Source organism: Phocoena sinus, chromosome 1 (assembly GCF_008692025.1).
Source record: "Phocoena sinus isolate mPhoSin1 chromosome 1, mPhoSin1.pri, whole genome shotgun sequence".
Lineage (NCBI taxonomy): Eukaryota > Metazoa > Chordata > Mammalia > Artiodactyla > Phocoenidae > Phocoena > Phocoena sinus.
Window position 1 is genome coordinate 129,690,995 of NC_045763.1, and position 17,970 is coordinate 129,708,964.

The following is a 17,970-nucleotide window of genomic DNA, read 5'->3' on the forward strand; positions in this document are numbered from 1 at the left end:
GTAGCCAGTTTTTTTTTTTTAATTTTTTATTGAAGTATAGTTGATGTACAATATTAAATAAGTTATAGGTATATAGCACAGTGATTCACAATTTTTAAGTTATGCTCCATGTATAGTTATTATAAAATATTGGCTATGTTCCCTGTGCTATATACAATACATCCTTGTAGATTATTTTATAGATAATAGTTTGTACCTCTTAATCCCCTACCCCTAGATTCTTAGGAAGCTAAGGGGACACACCTGAGGAGGTATGGTGGCATCAGACCCTCTAATTGCTTAATAACAAGACACATCAGCAAGCACTTACTCAACAAGCAATCTGTGTTTGTTGATTATGTGCCAGGCTAGCAATAGAGTGGGGACACAGCAGTCACAGCCCTTGCTCTCCAGTTAGCATGGTAATCATGGAGGTAATCGCCCATGACTGCCATCTGGGCACCAAGCATCCCTCCGGGCATGGGAGCTACACAAGCCACATAAACCAGGTTCTTTGCATATTGTGGACCAAGCAGAGATGACCAGTCACATGTCATTTTGCTTCTCTTTCTTACTGTGGTAGCCAGTTTTATGGAGCACTTGTTATATACATAAATACTTAGAATTTTCCATGCATTGTTTTACTTAGAGTTTTTAAAAACCTAGAGGAATGGACATTAGACTATTTTGAGAGGTTGTTTGCAACATATGTATCTCATATCTTGCTGGTCATTCTAACCAAGAACCAGCATCCCATCTTTTTTGTTCATTCATTTCAATATTTGTTGAGTTCTTTCAATTCCAAGCACTATTTTAGGTGCTGGTGATACAGCACTGAATAAACAAAGTGCTTTTATCTTGGGGCTTACCTTTTCTTGGGGAGGAAAGAGAATAAGATAGATGTTAAATTAACAGGTCAACTTGAGAAGTGGCAGTTTAAAAACTTAGGAATAAATCCAACTCTTTAATAAAAATGAAATCAATGGCAGCCACCATTTTAGTAGCACTACGTATCAGAAACCTTTCATACATTAATTGATATTTTAAACTTATTTTATTTTATTCCTGGATTCAACCAATATTAAGCTCCAACTATGCATCAGACATTGGATAAACAAAACAAACAAGAAACTGAGTCTCAGAGAGGGCAAGTAATTTGTCCAAGACCCAAATAAGTGATAAACAGCAAAACGGGGATTTTGAAAAAGTATATCTGACTTCGAAAGTAGAAGCAGAGTAACTAGTTATGAAGCTATTGAAATAATCTTGGTCCACAAACAAGAGCCATAGCAGAAAAGAGGTCAGATTCTCTTTGAAGGTAAAGACAATATGATTTCCTTAAATGGGTGAAAAACAGAAGTCAAGAATGACTCTATGACTCAAAGGTTTTTGGCTCATGCAATATGATTGAAATGAGGAGGGCTTCAAGAAAAGCTGGTTTGAGGAAACATTAAAAGATTCACTTTGGGAAAGTTGAATTTAAGATGTCCACTGTACCTCCAATGTGAAATTATTGACTAGACAAGTGAATTTACAAGTCTGAAATAAAGGAGAACGACTTGGGCTAGAGATAAAAATTTGAGAGGTGACAGCATACAGGTAAATAATGTAATATTGATTGTGGCAAGGCTCATATGCCATAGATTGCCAGCATTCAAGTGGCAAAGTTGTCACTAGGTTATGAAAAGTGAAGAGCATGACCTTTTTTCAGACTCAAATAGAAGATAGAAGGCCATTTGCTTTTGTGATGAGAGATGGATTATGGTAAGTCTCATGGACAACACTAACTTTGGTTTTTTGTTCTGCTTTTTAAATTTTGTTTATTTGTTTAGAAGCTTTGATTGTCTTTAAATACTTGGAGAAATATTCAGCTGAGATTCAAAGTTGCATGCCATGAAGCAGTGGTTCTTAAACTGTAGTGTACGTAAGAATCACCTATGGGTCAGAGCTCATTAAAAATTTGATTCCTAGGCCTCACTCCTAGAAACATTTATTCATTGGAATATGAGTGGGGCCTGGGGATCTTTTTTTTTTTCCCAAGCGTACTGGGTGAATCTGATATAGAGTCCATAGGCCTCAGTTTGAAAAACTCCACTATTGATCACCGAACAAATTGTTTTGTCTTAGTAGTGTAAAGATAGTTGCTTCTTGGTGCATCTGCCCAGCAAGGCTTAAACCAAATAGGACTTTGTCCTGTTCTAGAAATGCAAGACAAGGTAGTTTACTGACTATTTACCCTATTGCAAGTTAATTTACAAGGTTCTTTTCTTTTCCATAATTACTTTAACAATGTTCCTGAGAACAGGGTGCTTTTTTTTTTAACTTTCATTGGAGTATAGTTGCTTTACAGTGTTGTGTTGGTTTCTGTGGTACAGCAAAGTCAATCAGTTATATGTATACATATATCTACTCTTTTTTAGATTTCCTTCCCATTTAGGTCACCAAAGATCACTGAGTAGGGTTCCCTGTGCTAAACAATAGGTTCTCATTAGTTATCTGTTTTATACATAGTAGTGCATATATGTCAATCCTCATCTCCCAATTCGTCCCACATCTCCCCGCCGCCCTTGGTAGCCATTAGTTTGGAGAACAGGTTTTGATGGGGAAGAAGGACAGTGCTTGAGAACTGTAGGTGATGGGATGGGAGACAGTAAAAAAAGGAGCCTGAAGGCTGCCCATTGGATTCTGTCATGCAGAGTACACATGATAACGTTAAATTCACACCAACACTCATATCTGTGATGCATTTGTTTGTTCATTCAACAGACAATAAGAACCAAGGTCCAGGCACTGTCAGACCCTAGACTCTGGCCACCAGATTCCTCTCAGAGACTAGCCCATTAGATAAGAGGTTCAACCTGAAAGCAGGTAGGGAAGATGAAGAGGCTCTCTACATCTTCCATTCTAAGAAACTTAAATTCACCAGTACACCTCAGTCCAACTCAGACTCTGTATTGAGAGGCCCTGTGTGAAAAACATCTCTGCTCCACCCTCCCCCCCACCCTGCCCCACATGGTGTCCCTGGACAACACCAAAGCTGGGTGGAAACAATCACCCTGAAGGCTGAAAACAAACAGAGATTCCCACCCTGATTATGCAATTGAAGCAATGAGAAAGTTGGTTTAATCTAATGGGCCCTAAAAAATGAATTTTCATTTTTCTATTGCCCAACGCTTTCTGAGTTCTTTGAGCAGGTCACATAAACCCTGTAGTCTACTTTCCCAAGCAGTATAATGAGATTCACCAATACTGCTATGTGTCTTGGAGCGATAGCTCAACCAAATTGTGTGGAACTCCTTAAAGCTGTTAACTGCTGATAGAAATCAGTAGATGATTAAAATAAAATGAATGGAAGAGTCTGCATTTTGCTATCTAGAGCATTCATTGTGGATATGTAGACAGAGTCTGCTTAGAGCCCAGCACTGTGTGTTTAAAAAAAAAAATTGAACTAGTTCCTTCATGCTACTTTAATTTTTCTTGACTATCAAGAAATTGAAAAAAATATTTTATATTCATTTCTAACAATTTTCTTAAGTCTAACTTTTCAGAACAGTGAACCCTCCTACACTGTTGGTGGGAATGTAAATTGGTGCAGCCACTATGGAGAACAGTATGGAGGTTCCTCAAAAAAACTAAAAATAGAACTACCATATGATCCAGCAATCCCTCTCCTGGGTATATATCCAAAGAAACAAAAACACTAATTGAAAACATACATGCACCCCAGTGTTCATAGCATTATTTACAATAGCCAGGATATGGAAGCGACTCAAGTGTCCATCAACAGATAAGTGGATAAAGATGTAATTTAGATATACAATGGAATATTACTGACATAAAAAAAGGATGAAATAATGCCATTTGAAACAATGTAGATAGACCATTATGCTTAGTGAAATAAGTCAGAGAAAGCCAAATACTGTATGTTGTCACTCACATGTAAAATCTAAAAAATAAAGCAAACATATAACGAGACAGAAACAGACTCACAGATACAGAGAACAAACTATTGGTTACCAGTGGGGAGAGGGAAGGGGGAGGAGCAAGATAGGGGTAGGGGATTAAGAGGTACAAACTACTATGTATAAAATAAATAAGCTACAAGGTACAAACTACTATGTATAAAATAAGCTACAAGGATATATTGTACAGCACAGGGAATATAACCAATATTTTATAATAACTTTAAATGGAGTATAATGTATAAAAATTTTGAATCACTATATTGTATACCTAAAACTAACACAACATTGTAAATCAACTATACCTCAATTTAAAAACTTCTAAAAGTAAATTTAAAAAGCAGTGTTTCATATGGGCCAGAATTTCTTTGATGCACCCTCATATTCTCTGGATCAAAAACTCTAGTCTGATAACCCGCAGATAAATCAGCTACAGATGACTTACCAACATATACTTTATTATAGGTTTAAAATGTAAACAACTATTTGAAGAAACAAGGAAACAGTATACATTGAAAGCGAAACCTGAAATTACAACACTAGGGAAATTTAAAGGTCATCTGTCGGTAGCTGTCTTTCTGGTTGCAACTGCAGAGACCTCTGCTTACCCTGAGAAATCACTGATGTGTGGGGCTTTTGCTAGGAGTATGACAATTTCACTTTCTCCCTTGTCTGCCTTGATTGTCCCAGGAATGACGCAGAAGCCAAGAGGAGTTATTAAGAAGGAGAGTTTTACAAGCAGTGGTGTACTGGTGAATGGGTTTTCCAAAAAGAAAAGCCCTGATTTGTAGCATTTGCCAGTTCCCATGGTATAAATAGTCCCACCATGGCCAATTTCAAGGATAACTGTATTTAACCACCAGATTGTGCAATTTGTGAACATTTAACAATCACTTCTTACGAACTAGTACTGGTCCACTCCAGCACACTACTGCTTATAACTCAACAACAATCAATATCACCAAGTTTCCATAAATATAAGTCATATAACTTTAATCTCCTGAGAAAATATACATATGCAAGAGGAATCAGGCATCCAAGCCTTTGGCCCTAAGCTAACTCAGCAGACATCTTTTAAAAAAAAATTACTAAGAAGCACCGTGGCCTCAGGCTTAGTCTGCTCCCAGGCAGTTTTTCTTGCTCACAATACAAATATTTTTAAATTAGCTTTATACGGTGATACTATTAATTAACAATGTAGCCTTTTACAAATATCCATAAATATTTCAACTTGGGTTATCATGTAATCACATTACATACCTTTCAACAAGAACCCATAAGCAGCTAGTTAATTTTGCAGAGTCCAAAACTTTAGCAGACTGTCATAGAATTGAGTGCTATTCATTCTTTTTGCAAGTTTACACATTTGACCAAGACAGGCTCTTCAAAGTGAGGAAGGGGATTTGGTTGAAGTCCGTCCTGAACACGCTGTGCTCCCTGCTCCAGGCAAGGAAAGGAAAAGTTTGCTGAGAAAGGAAAGAATTGGTGTAGCTTCCCTCTAACTATGCTTGGGCTAAAAGGGAATATACCGCCTGAAAAATCAAATCTCCTAAACTTTATAGACTTCTAATATGATAGCAGAAATACCAACCCTAGAGCTAGAACAGTGTGATACAGTGGGAAGCCCAGGGCCCCTTGTTAACCACTAGTTCTGTGGGTTGAAACAAGTTACGTATGTTCCATCTGCCTCCAAATTCTCATTGTTAAAACTGTGCCAAAAATACCTGCTCCATTAACTTCATAGAATTGTCATGTGATATATGAAAGCACTTTGCAAACTGTGCAGAGCTAGCTAAAAATATGAAATCATTACATGACAAAATACAGTAATGGTAATATCAATTTCTGGGGTAAATCTTATGATTAGTAATGATTACTCTTTCTTTACTACTGACAATGTTTAGACACGTACACAAGTTCTCTTGAAGCCCTATGTGAAGGTTCAGAATGACCATTTTGACCAGCTAGTTTTATAAAGCACCCTGCGTCCTGAGTATGATAAAATCAAGGAAAGTTCCCGAATAAAGTGCGTTCCATTCCAATGCCACCTGTGCCTCTGTCCCAACAGTTCTCAAGAGTGTTCTCTATCCTCTAATGCCATCAAATCTAAAGTGGTGTATTGCTGGCCTATCTGTGGCCACCCTCCAAGTCTGACTACTTTTTATTAGGAGGGTCTCAGAAGATGGGAATGTGGGAAGAATTAAGTCAAGAAATCCACGGTCCAAGAGTATGAGAACAAGGCCAGGCTACTGCCCTGGATCTTTTTTCATACCAGATAAGGCTCCCATGGGAATAAGAGTTCATTTTTCCACCCAGGGATTCAAGGATTAGACAAAGACACTTTGAGAAGATTCTGTCCTCTAGCCACCCGTATTCATTTTATCATGAACTAGTAAAGTGCCTTTGCTGACCTAACGTCAAGGGTACCAAATGTCTTTGGTCCTCCCTCTGAGTCTTATTCAGACAGGCATGAGAAGTGAAAATCCACATGCAAAGGAGTTCTGTTTGTGTTGATCTGTATGCCCAGATGAACTGTAGGCATTGAGAATCTTCCTCCTCCATCCTACCCACTGGCATCTCTGCATGTGCTGAAGAGGACAGAGGAGACCAAATCGAGTCTCTAGGGGATGAACTGGGGATTTGCTAGCAAATAGATCCCCCAGTATGTGTTATTTTTTAGAACCTGATGTTCAGCGTTGAATATCAAGTCTATTACATCTCCAGCATGGAATTCATAAGCCCCTCCTACGTTCTGGATTGTAGAGTTGTTCGTTAGAGCTTGTATGGGGTCTTCATTCTTACGTAGCAGCACCTCAAAAGGAGCTCGCCCCTTGTAGGCTGTATTGGGAGCCACTTGGCCGTAAATTAAATACAAACCATTCTGAAGTATTTTCAGCCTCCAATCAGCTGTCTTATTCACACAAGAAGGCTCAGGAGAGGGCATTTGCCATTTTGAAGGTAATGGTCCTATAAGACATTTACAAGAAAGGCGGGGGAGAGAGCAAAAAAAAAAAAAAAAGGAAAGCATAGTTATTTAATTATTTCATCTTCTTCCTGATTATAGTTCTTTCCTACTTACAGGATGTTTCTTTACCCGGTCTATACTAGTTCTCTCCAACCACAATTTTAATATTTTAAGTATCTACCTACTCCTTGTTTTAGAGAAATTGCAGCTCCTAAGTGTATCTCTTGCTTGGGGAGTTCTAAGGAAATACATTTAGAATAGGGACACGGGTTAAGTTTTAGGGTGGCACTTCATCTCTTGTCGATCGATATTTGTGAAAGGGAAGAAAGGAGGAAGGAAGAGAGGAATCACCCGCCAGGATGACTGACCAAAGTTGGCAGTGCAGGATACATATTTGCCTTTCTCTGTGTAAATACTATTTACTATGTATCACTTTATCAATGAGATTTTCTCATCAATCTGTATAAAATATAGCGCTCTCCCGTCACTCTCTCCCTTTACCTTGTTTTAGTTTTCTTCATAGAAGGTGTCACCATCTAGCCAATTATACATTGTTCATTTGCTTATTGTCTATCTTATACCCACTTGAACATAATGTCTTTGAGAACAAGTACTTCTCTATTTTGTCCATTGCTATATCTTCAGCACCAAAAAGAATTCCTGGTAGTACCCAGTATGTGCTCAGTAAATATATCTTGATTGAATGATACAACCGTGTTCCTGAATTAGGTGCACTGTGTCTAAATTATGGCACTTTATGGGTATATATCATTCAAGATACACTTGGGATATCTTTATCCAAACCCTCCCAAAATAGCTACTGGTAAATTAATGAGTTTATAAATGGAAATTATTTGACTGTTTGTTTAAATATAAGTATCCCTGGTTTATTGCTGTCAAAGGGGATGGGGAAAGGGTCAAGACTTGTTTATTTTCATGGGAATATATGGAATTTACATATTTTCCTAATGTTAATTGTTTTACACAGAGGTGTGATTTCAGAATCCCAGGATGTGCTTTTACCTCCCAAAACACTTATCTGGCCTGTTCTCTAATTCTCCATAATTTTTGTTATGGAGGCAAAGCCTTTGTCACATAATTAGAAACCTTGATAAAAAAAAAAAAAGTACCCTGGAAGAGATAACATATTGACAAATTCTTATTTGTATATAAATGTCAGATATAAGGCTCTGAGGGTAGATTCTGAAGGAGAATGAAGGAAAGATCATTAAAGCAAGAAGCAAAGTCTCCCTGTATCTCCAATGAGCCCAGAGCCCAGTAAATTTCTTCCTGCTTGACCATGTAATTGACCATAGGCAAGTCACCAGGAAGAAGTGTCACTGGTTCTCATATTTAATTCTGTGATGGGGGACACTTAAAGACCATCTTAGCATCACTTGAGGTTCTCAACTTTTACCACATCAAAAGAAAATTTCAACATATCATGAGGAGTTTCACTCCATTCACTAGAAAAACAAAAACAAATCACAAAGGCAGAGATAAGTAAAAAGAGACTCCCTAATTTCCACAAAGCAAGGAAGTCTGGCTGTTTGCACTGTATAGGAAAACAGGAGCTGAAGTTAACTCTAGAAATTATTCTTCTGTCTGTCAGCTGAAAATGGGTGTTTGTTTGACCTTAAACCAGTAAACAACCCAAAATATATTCATTTCAATTTTGTATGTATTCTAAAAAATGCCCTAAGGCTCAGGACGACTGTAAACTTTAGTGTGTCTTCTAAGCAAGTACCAGGTCACTATAAAGGAAAGTGACTCAGGAGCTAAGAGGAGAAGAGAAACGAGCAGAGAAGTGACCATTCCCCTAACTCTCATTTCTCATCTATATACTTAGAAACAAAAAATCGCACCCTATACTCACTCTACTGGATGCTAGCAGTATGTGAAATGTGAGAATGACTTTGAGTTTGTCACAGGGAAAGGTTGTAGAAATCTGAAACTTGTGCTTATTAAAACACAGAATTAAAAGTAGATTCCTGGATCTCAGATTCCCAGGCCTATGGGAGTGCTATGCATTCCTGCCCAGAGATGTGACCTTGAATGTAGTCTTCATCAGGGCATGGGCTTGTCCATCTGGTTTACCTCTGAAGCCTCAGCTCCTAGACAACTGCTTGCCACAAGATAAGCAGTTATAAATAGTAGCTGAAGGATGACTAAAATAGAATGCATGCTTTCTTAACTCTGGAGCTTGCCTTTTGCATCAAATACTAAAGGAAAGTAAAAAAGGAGGTATATGAGACGTGTTACTCACCAAACTTCGCTATACAGGGCCCACTGGCAGTCTGTAGGGGAAGAAGAAGAATTGGTCAGGATGATGACAGTGTCACAACTTTCTTGATTGATTTATTTAGAGCCTCTGATTCCTGAAGCCGACTTCTTTTCCCTAGCCACATAAAGAAATCCCTCCCTCCCCCTTGTTTTGGATCTCTCAGCTTTCCTTTACAGATGGCTGGCGCCTTCCTTTACCTTTCATTACCCGGCTACCTTTTGGGTCTTCTAGGAAAAAGTTAAGAACTCCTTTTATCCACTTAATCTCTACCCACAGTACAACTATTTGATCTTGGACTCTCCTCCTCTTGGGCTACAGAAATTTTCTATAAATAATAGTCTCTGCATCCCAGTGACTTCACAAGATGGTCCACTGGCATGTGAGAAAATAACAGAATTTCTATTTTAAATAACAAATTAAGCTATAGAAATATTTACATTTCAGATTGATAATGTCTCCACTATTTAATATTCAGACAATCATATACAGTGACTGAAATACCCTGAGGAGATCTCAGTTTCAAACTATTGCAACATACCACAGTTTACATGCTACAGGAATCCACGAGTGTGGTTGATTTTATAAATACAGATATTTAAATACTAAAGGCTTTAAGATACTTAGTAGTAAGGTAAGGTATACCCACACGTTTTGTACCATGTAAAGTGCATTTGTTTCCTTGTGGCAAAGTGCTTAAGAGACTTTTCGGGCTTAAACACGATTAGCAGTTTTTCTTTTATAGGATTTCTCTGGCTGCTATGCTAGGAATAAATTAAAGGGTGACAAGAGCAAAAGCAGTGAGACAAGCTAAGAGATCAGTGTAATCATCTATGCAAGAAAGCACGGTGCCTCTGACCAAGGTGCTAGCCGTGGAGATGGTGATGAGTGATTGGAAATTGAGCCAACAGGAGTTCCTGACATGGATATGGATAAGAAAATGAGGAGAGACAAAGATGACACCAAGATTTGGGGCAGGAGTAATTAGAAAGAAAAAACTGTTAATCACTGAAATGAGCAAGATTTAAGAGGAGTAAACTGGGGGGAAAAGAGTCATGAGTTCATTTTTAAACATGTCAAGTTTGTGATGCTTATTAGATATCCAGGTAGGAGTGTCAAGAAGGTAGTTAGATCCGTAAGGATGGAATTTAAGGAGTTCTGATAATAAGAGTCTTCAGCTTCTATGTGGTGCTTAAAGATATGAGACTGTATAAGAGCATCAAGTCAGTGGGTAAAAACAGACAGGAGGACTGGGGCACTGCAATGTTTAGAGGTCAGGAAATAAGAAAGAACCCGCAAAGGAGCCTACGAAGGAAAGGCCAACTTGGTAAGGATTTTAATTATAGACCGTGGAATTTAAGGAAGGAAGAAAAATCATGAATGGAGTGATGGGACAATATTTTTTTTTAATTTTATATTTTTTATATGGCAGGTTCTTATTAGTTATCTATTTTATACATATTAGTGCATATATGTCAATCCTAATCTCCCAATTCATCCCACCACCCTGCCCCCAACTTGGGACAATATTATTTTAATTTAAAAAAAAGAACTTTGCACTTTTGAACAATGAATTTAAAAGTCAGTGTCATAACACGGTAAGCACACTCAAAAATGCATTCTTCCGTTTTGATCTATATTTCTTCATGAGGTAATTTTTCAGTTACGACAGTCAAAACGGCGACCATAAGGTAAATTAACCTAGACCATAACTTTCAAATTATTATATTAAAAAGTGTTAAACTAAGATTAAGAAAATAAACACATTTATCAAATTACTAAAATATTTCAATTATTTTAGAAATCTTTATATTATATATTTGCATATTATATAAATATAACATTTTGGTAAAAGCAAAATGGTTTTGCACTGTGGATAAACAACATTAAGCATATTATTTGGTTCATCCTTATAAATTTCTCTTGTGTATCTTTTAATATACAGAGTATTAGAACTTGTATAAATAAAACTTACAATAAATTAGCATATATATTGGGATTGTACTCAAGAACATTTTGTTGATAGAGAGGTGCAATAGAAAAGGTTGGGAAGTCACTGTTCTAGGAGATAAATCACTGGATTCCTACAATTTCTTTTGCTCTTGCAATTATTTCATCTTTACTTTGGGATTTCTTAGAAGAGATGTTAAAATTCAATTTAGTTTAACCCATAATAGGCATGTGATAGGGACTCAACTTCAATTCTCTCACTTATAAAATGGGGGAAATAGCAGCACCTAGCCTATTGAGGCTGTTTATGGGTTTAAATGAGGTAATTCTTTTTTTTTTTTTTTGTGGTACGCGGCCCTCTCACTGTCGCGGCCTCTCCTGCTGTGGAGCACAGGCTCTGGACGCGCAGGCTCAGCGGCCATGGCTCACGGGCCCAGCCACTCAGCGGCATGTGGGATCTTCCCGGACCAGGGCACGAACCCGTGTCCCCTGCATCGGGCAGGCTGACTCTCAACCACTGCGCCACCAGGGAAGCCCTAAATGAGGTAATTCTTATAAAGGATTTTGCCCAGATATTCTGTCTTGTCCTGCTTATTAAGTATTAGTGTTTTGATAATGATGCTGATTACAATGAAGAATTAAAACTTTAAGCACCTACATTCCCAACATTATACTAGCATTGTAAGCAAGAGAAACTAATGTCATCTATGGTCCTTGCCTCTTAAAAAGTTTATCATCTTTCTAGAAAGACATGATTAAACACATGAAGGGACTGGATAACAATCTAAATATAAAAGAGTTCCAAAATCTGTGCCACAGGTAACATCTATGTTGTCTACTCTCATGTATAAAGAGTGTGAGGAGAAGCCTAATGCCACAGACAAATTAATTGCCAGAGACAGAAATCCTGGATACTGCAGAACTCCTGTAGGCTGCTTTCCTGTCTATTTAGAACTACAGAAACCACCACTGTGCTATTCTGTCATTACTGCCACAAATGAAAATCTGTCTAATCACAAAAATCCTCTGTTTGGTAGTGAGGCATAGTTTTGGGTTGAGGAAGTGGAATAGATAAGCAAGGAGTACCCATTTTGTTAAAAGTCTTTTTTAACTTTATCTTCAGTGTAAAGTCATTAATAATGGTGTAAATATGAATTGCTACCATCCACTGAGAGCCTACCATGGGTCAGGCACTGTACTATCTCATTCATTCTTACCACAGCTCTGTGAAATAACCAACACACACATGTTCAGATGAGGAAACAAGGAGAAGGATTATGTAACTAGCCCAAGGTCATGCAGCTGATGAGAGGCCAGGCTAAGATCCAAACAGAGCCTGACTCAAAAGTCTCACTCCTGCCACTCTGTGGAGCAGTTTGTATTTCTAATTTTGGTGACGTTTGGAAGGAGTGGGTATCCACTTATAAAGAAGCATATTGGACTTTCTGTTTAGTTCAGTTAATTTATTTTTGCATAGAAGGAGCAGTTGCTCTTGTAACCCCATTGTGATTTAAGCCCAGATTTACATACTTGGGGTAATAAATAATAATTATTTCTCCAAACCAACTCTAATCAGATCATCATTTGGAAATAGAATCTACTCTGCTTTTAAGTACAAGCACAACTTTCCCTTTGGAAAGTAGCCTTCATTTCATTGAAGCAGGGGACTCTCCTGACATTTGGTTTCTTAGAGACAATTTCTGTGAGGTTATTTTTATCTAGGGATGGACCAACTCCTTGGGCTCATAACCGATTCTTTCAGTGAAACGTCTTCTGAATGAAGAGGGGGAAAAAAGAATTCTCCCAAGGAAATTTCTGTTGATTGATTTTGAAGGAGCCAAACTTCCTGTCTAACACTTTTTGAATTAGTGCCTAGAGAGGCTGGAAAGTGGGATTTTGTATATAAAAACCAGAGTGGAGACTAAAATAATGTAAATTCCGAGGTCGTGGAGCATTATGAGGAGGTGGAAGTGGCCACCTCATAATGACTCACCAGCCATTCAGTCCTCAGTCCTCTTTTCCAAAAATACTAATCTGTGGCCAATAGGGAAAAAGAAGTGCAGGCAAGTGGAAAGTGGAATACAGGAGCTAATATCATTCCACTGTCAGTCAGGCATTGGCTTTTCCCATGGGAACTAAGCCTCCCTGGCATCCTGTCAGGATAATATCCTGAAAACCTTTCAAACTTCCCCAAATTTGGTACAAACTCTGGGCTATTCCTTTAGAGGCAGAACCTTTCATGGAGAAGCTGCATATTGTCTAGGAGAGAGAATCTGGAATCAGAGTTCAAACACAGGGGACTGATCAAATTCAGTTCTGGCAAGAAGTATCCTAGTATGAGCCCTCCTCCTTCCCTTTGCAAGAGCAGTTGTGTGCCTTTGAGAAAGGCACTTTCCTTCTCTCCCAGGCACTGGTTCCCCAGTCACACACAGGAAATGATGACACCTAGAACATATCCTGTGCTCTTCACAGTCATCTGGCTAATAGGATGCGATGTTTGGAGAAGGAAAAGGCACTTCCAGATTTAAGCTGTTGCTAGTCTCACCCTTCCCTTCTTCAGAAAACTAAACACTCAGAATTCCTGACAAGTCTTTTTTCTGCTCAAAGCTTCACTGTTCCAGAAAGTTCAGAGTGCTGCTTGATACATTCCTGAGACAGTGGGGATGTGATTACAAATTCCTCTGTTGTACTCACTTGTGTACAAATTAATGGCCTACTGTGTAAAAACTTGCCCAAAGCTATACTTGCCCTAAGTTAACATCAGCAACTATAATGTACTGCTTCCTCCTGTATCTTTTCTCAAGTGCTTTCAAATATCTGAAGTAGTAAAACCATATCTTTGAAATTTTAACTGACCAATCCCCCTTAGAAAAATGTTTCTACAGTCACTGATTTCATATCACAGCCCTTTCTGAGATGGGCATGTACTACCTTATTCTTTGCAAGGCTCAGAATCTTTAGATGTACCCAGGAATTGGCTAAATCCTAAATTAAAGCATTTCTTATTTTCTTTTTGGTCAATGCTATGTAGTCAACAGTCACATTTCTACTAAGAACCTCATGTACCTACCTCCCTTCCCTTCACTAGACCCACAACTTGGACTGGAGCTCAGTGGGAAATTCCTGATAAGCATCAGGGCCTTCCCAAATAAAGTATTTCCTCTTTCCTCCATGAAGCCTTCCCTGATCAACCTAGCCCAAAGTCATTGACCCCCTCTTGACCTCCTAAAGCATTTATGTTCTATACTGTCCTTAGCTAAATTATTAATCACTGTATTTTATAGCTAGAAGGGACATTATAATGAACAAATCCATTTGCCTACCACCATTTTTCAGATGAAGAAACTGAGAACCAGAAAGATTAGATACCTTTCAGATGCATACAGCTAGTTATTGAGAGACATAGAATCCATATCTTCTTACTCCTAGTTCAGTGCCATTTCCCTCCTCAAAGAAAGATATGCTAACCATCTGTAACTTACCTTATTGTCTTTTATTATCTTTTTGTGTCTTTTTCCTCAGTAAGAGTGTAGCTTGCACCCCATTCCTTGAGGGCAAGCATTGTGTTTTACATCTTCTGATTCCACCAAGAGCAGAGTTCCAGAAAGGGAGAAAACACTCCACAGGCATCTGTCAACTGACTGATTTAACTGATTCCATCTAACTTAGTTCTGCAGCTAACATTTAGTATTTTCTACTACCTTTCATCTTAAACACTTAGATAAGCCTCAAAAGCCATATTGCCGTGACAAAATTGGAATTATATTTACATTATCTGTACCCACATGACTCTTTCTTCCAACTAGCTCTAACAATACTGAGTGACAATGATAATAACGAGACTTATAAAAGAAAAAAGGAGTATAATAAATAGCAACCTTAGGTACTGTTGTCTCCTTACCTTGAGTGGAAGAAAAGTAAAGATTAGTGTACTGAAGGAGCAAAGTGATAGCAAAATAACTATTGTTGAGTAGAGTAGCCATTTCTTCCAGGATGGTCTCTGTGCTCCTTGAGGACTTGAATGGCCTAAAGGCATATTCTCCACGTGGCTCAAACTCATTCTTTGCAGGAATGAGAGCTGTGGAAAACAAACATTCACAAGTGATGAGCACAGTCAGTTTTGTAATATTATGGTAATTAGTAGTGGGTGTAAGAGGTGGGGTTTTCCTTCTGATTCTGTGTGTTGGAAAATGATACTCATAGGCTAAGTGCTGATTCTCATTTGGCACCAGGCCAAATGCACTGAAAGGAACAGAGGGCTAAAAGCCAACTCAAACACAGAGGACAAAATACAAAACAAAACAAGAGAAGTTAAGAGGGGGGAAAAAAAATTATTTCCTGAAGCAAGAGGAACTATGGAACTGTGCAGTATTACAAATTATTCCAGATAAGAAAATCACTGTTTGTAAGAAAAAATAAAGTTCAAGATTAAGCCCTATCATACTCCAAATATCATATATGTGTGAGGCAGTAGATCAGGGAGCTAGGGAGACTGGAATGCATGGTTTGGAAAAAATAGTTTCATCAATTTCTAGTGTATAAAATGTGTTCATTCTGAGTGTGTTTCATGTTTGGTAATTGCAATCATTGTTGCTTTTGTTGTGGTCATCCATTTACAGTGCTTGGTGTCAGTTTATTTATCTCTTGTAAAAATAAAATACAGTGTGTGTGAAAAAAAAGTGTGTTTGTTCTGAGATGGTCTCTAGAAAACACCAAGTGTATTACTACAATTTAATTTTTAAAATATGTCAATACGAGAAGCTTAATTCTTTTATGTCTCACCATTTAAAAACTCTGAAAATTCAATGCTGGCATCAAATAGAAATAAAGTTATCATACAAAAGGACATATTCTTGCACCTGTCCTCCAGTCTGAGCTTACATTCTATTCCAAAAACCCTGAGTTTTCTTCCTGGCACCAAAAATACCAATTTACTACAAAATTGAGGAAGTTCCCTGGTTCTCTGTACCTCAGTCTTTCCATCTGTTAAGTGGAATGCCTACCATTTTTTTTTTTACACAGTGCCAGAATCATGTTCTAGAAAGAACATGGACTTTTAAATCAGACAGACCTGAGGGGGGGGGGCCTGGTGTTGCCCAGCCCTTATCTGCTCAGTGGCCTGCAGCATGTTACTTGACTCCTTTGTTTCCTTCCTTGTAAATGGAGAAAATTTCCACTTCATAAGGCTTTTGCGAGAATGAAATAGATGTGAAGGTTTGGCTCATAAGAAGTGTTCCGTAAGTGTTTCTCTCTTCTCCACCCTTCTGAGAGATGTTAAGACTGAATCAACTATGAAATTCTAGAAAAGAATGATTTTTTTAATATTTGCCACAGGGTATAACGCAACTGAAGTTCATTTAAATAAAAGGAGGTAAAATGAAAGTATTTTGAAGAAAAAATTTCTAATCTAAGAGAGAATCAAAGATGTTTTAAATTAGGGAAAAAGCCTAGAGATTGAACATCCTCATTTCTGAAAGAGGACGCTAAGGATAATAGAAGTTGAGAGGTGTATCACACCACTAATGGCTGGGTAACAGTGGAGTGGGGACCTGAGCCCAGGGATACTGTCTTTTAACCCAATCATCTTTTTTTTTTTTTTTAGTACCACACTAATTGTAGCAATATTTCTCACTGAGTTGTCAGATTTAACTTGGCTCTAGTTTATCTTGATCAATAAAGTATCTCTGAAGAAAAGAGTCACTGAGTCACACGGGAATAGTTTTTTAATACAACCATGTTTTGTGGCTCTCTCCTAGATGCTGTGATGCAGAGGTTAACAGAAAAATGACTCCAGAAGAGTGATGCATTCTACCTACAACTCTTCCCTTGTATCATGTCTGAAATGCATACGCACCAGCACAGAATTTAAAACTGACCACTGAAAAGTCAGACTATTTCCTCTGTGTTTCTCATTTGTTCCTTCTCCTAATTCCTCTCCAAATTTTAGATGCAAGTGCCTCTGCTTGCTCAATTCAGTAAATATTTATTTAAATAAGGAACTGTTCCAAATAAAATCCAGTTCCTTCTTCTGCCCTTAACTAAGATTAGGCTCTGGAATATCCTGTTTAATTATTTTAACCTTCTGAGCACATCTTTAAAAAGATGACATGCTTATCTCCAGAAGAATACATTCCAAGCACAAGGAACTGTATTCAATATCTTGTAATAACCCATAATGGAAGAGAATGTTAAAAGAAGAACATGAATATTTGTATATATATGTATAACTGAACCACTGTACTGTGAGAGAGCATTAGATAGACATTGGATTCCTCCAAAATCAGGTCTGCAGTCCCTGCCACGTTCCCCTTATACACTATTTACCATGACTTTATGCTTGTGATAGTGTATGGCATGGCATATTCAGTGAAAAATATTCAGTGTGTCAGAACTCAGGAGCACTACACAGCTGGTTTTGCCTACTCTAGATATCACAGTATTCGTTGTTGGAACAAATAAGGCCCAGGTGGCCTGAAGATACATACATAAATGGATGATAGGTAAGAGGAAATAGACATAATACATAAATATGGTTTTAAACTTGGAATTTTATGAAGGCGACAACAGTCTGTGTTAAGATTAATAAACGCCTACTCTGTAAAGAGAATTGTGTAAGCTCTATACATAAATATATACGTATACATATAAATATATATTTACATACATATACATATTATATGTACAATAAATTCTAAAAGTTATATGGAGACATATAACTCTCCAGATCATTTTCTCTAAGGAACTAATAACAACTCTAACCAGGGTGGTCTAGGAAACAGTTTGAATTAAAATTATGTTTTTCTTCCACGACTCGGGGATCCTTGTCTATACCC

The 17,970-nt window shown here is 37.8% G+C and overlaps 1 protein-coding gene and 1 long non-coding RNA gene across 2 annotated transcripts; one reads left to right on the forward strand and one right to left on the reverse strand.

Annotated features, from left to right (window-relative positions):
• Window positions 1-4,320: 4,320 nt before the first annotated feature.
• TNFSF18 (TNF superfamily member 18) lies at window positions 4,321-15,244 on the reverse strand. Its single transcript, XM_032603086.1, has 3 exons — window positions 15,039-15,244; window positions 9,173-9,203; window positions 4,321-6,908 (listed from the first exon to the last, which is right to left on the reverse strand). The coding sequence occupies exons 1-3, from the start codon at window positions 15,195-15,197 to the stop codon at window positions 6,562-6,564; spliced, it is 537 nt and encodes a 178-aa protein (XP_032458977.1). The 5' UTR covers window positions 15,198-15,244; the 3' UTR covers window positions 4,321-6,561.
• Window positions 11,621-17,741, forward strand: LOC116739042. Its single transcript, XR_004345445.1, has 2 exons — window positions 11,621-11,682; window positions 16,894-17,741. It is a non-coding gene; the product is annotated as an uncharacterized LOC116739042 (long non-coding RNA).
• The last annotated feature ends 229 nt before the right edge of the window (window positions 17,742-17,970 follow it).

Bases quoted from the DNA above. Each gene is read 5' to 3' on its own strand.
- TNFSF18 (XM_032603086.1), bottom strand. From the start codon at position 15,197: ATGAGTTTGAGCCACGTGGAGAATATGCCTTTAGGCCATTCAAGTCCT. The intron at 9,204-15,038 runs GTAAGGAGACAA...CTTCCCCTACAG, and splicing joins TTACTTTTCTTCCACTCAAG to ACTGCCAGTGGGCCCTGTAT. The intron at 6,909-9,172 runs GTGAGTAACACG...AATGTCTTATAG, and splicing joins GCCCTGTATAGCGAAGTTTG to GACCATTACCTTCAAAATGG.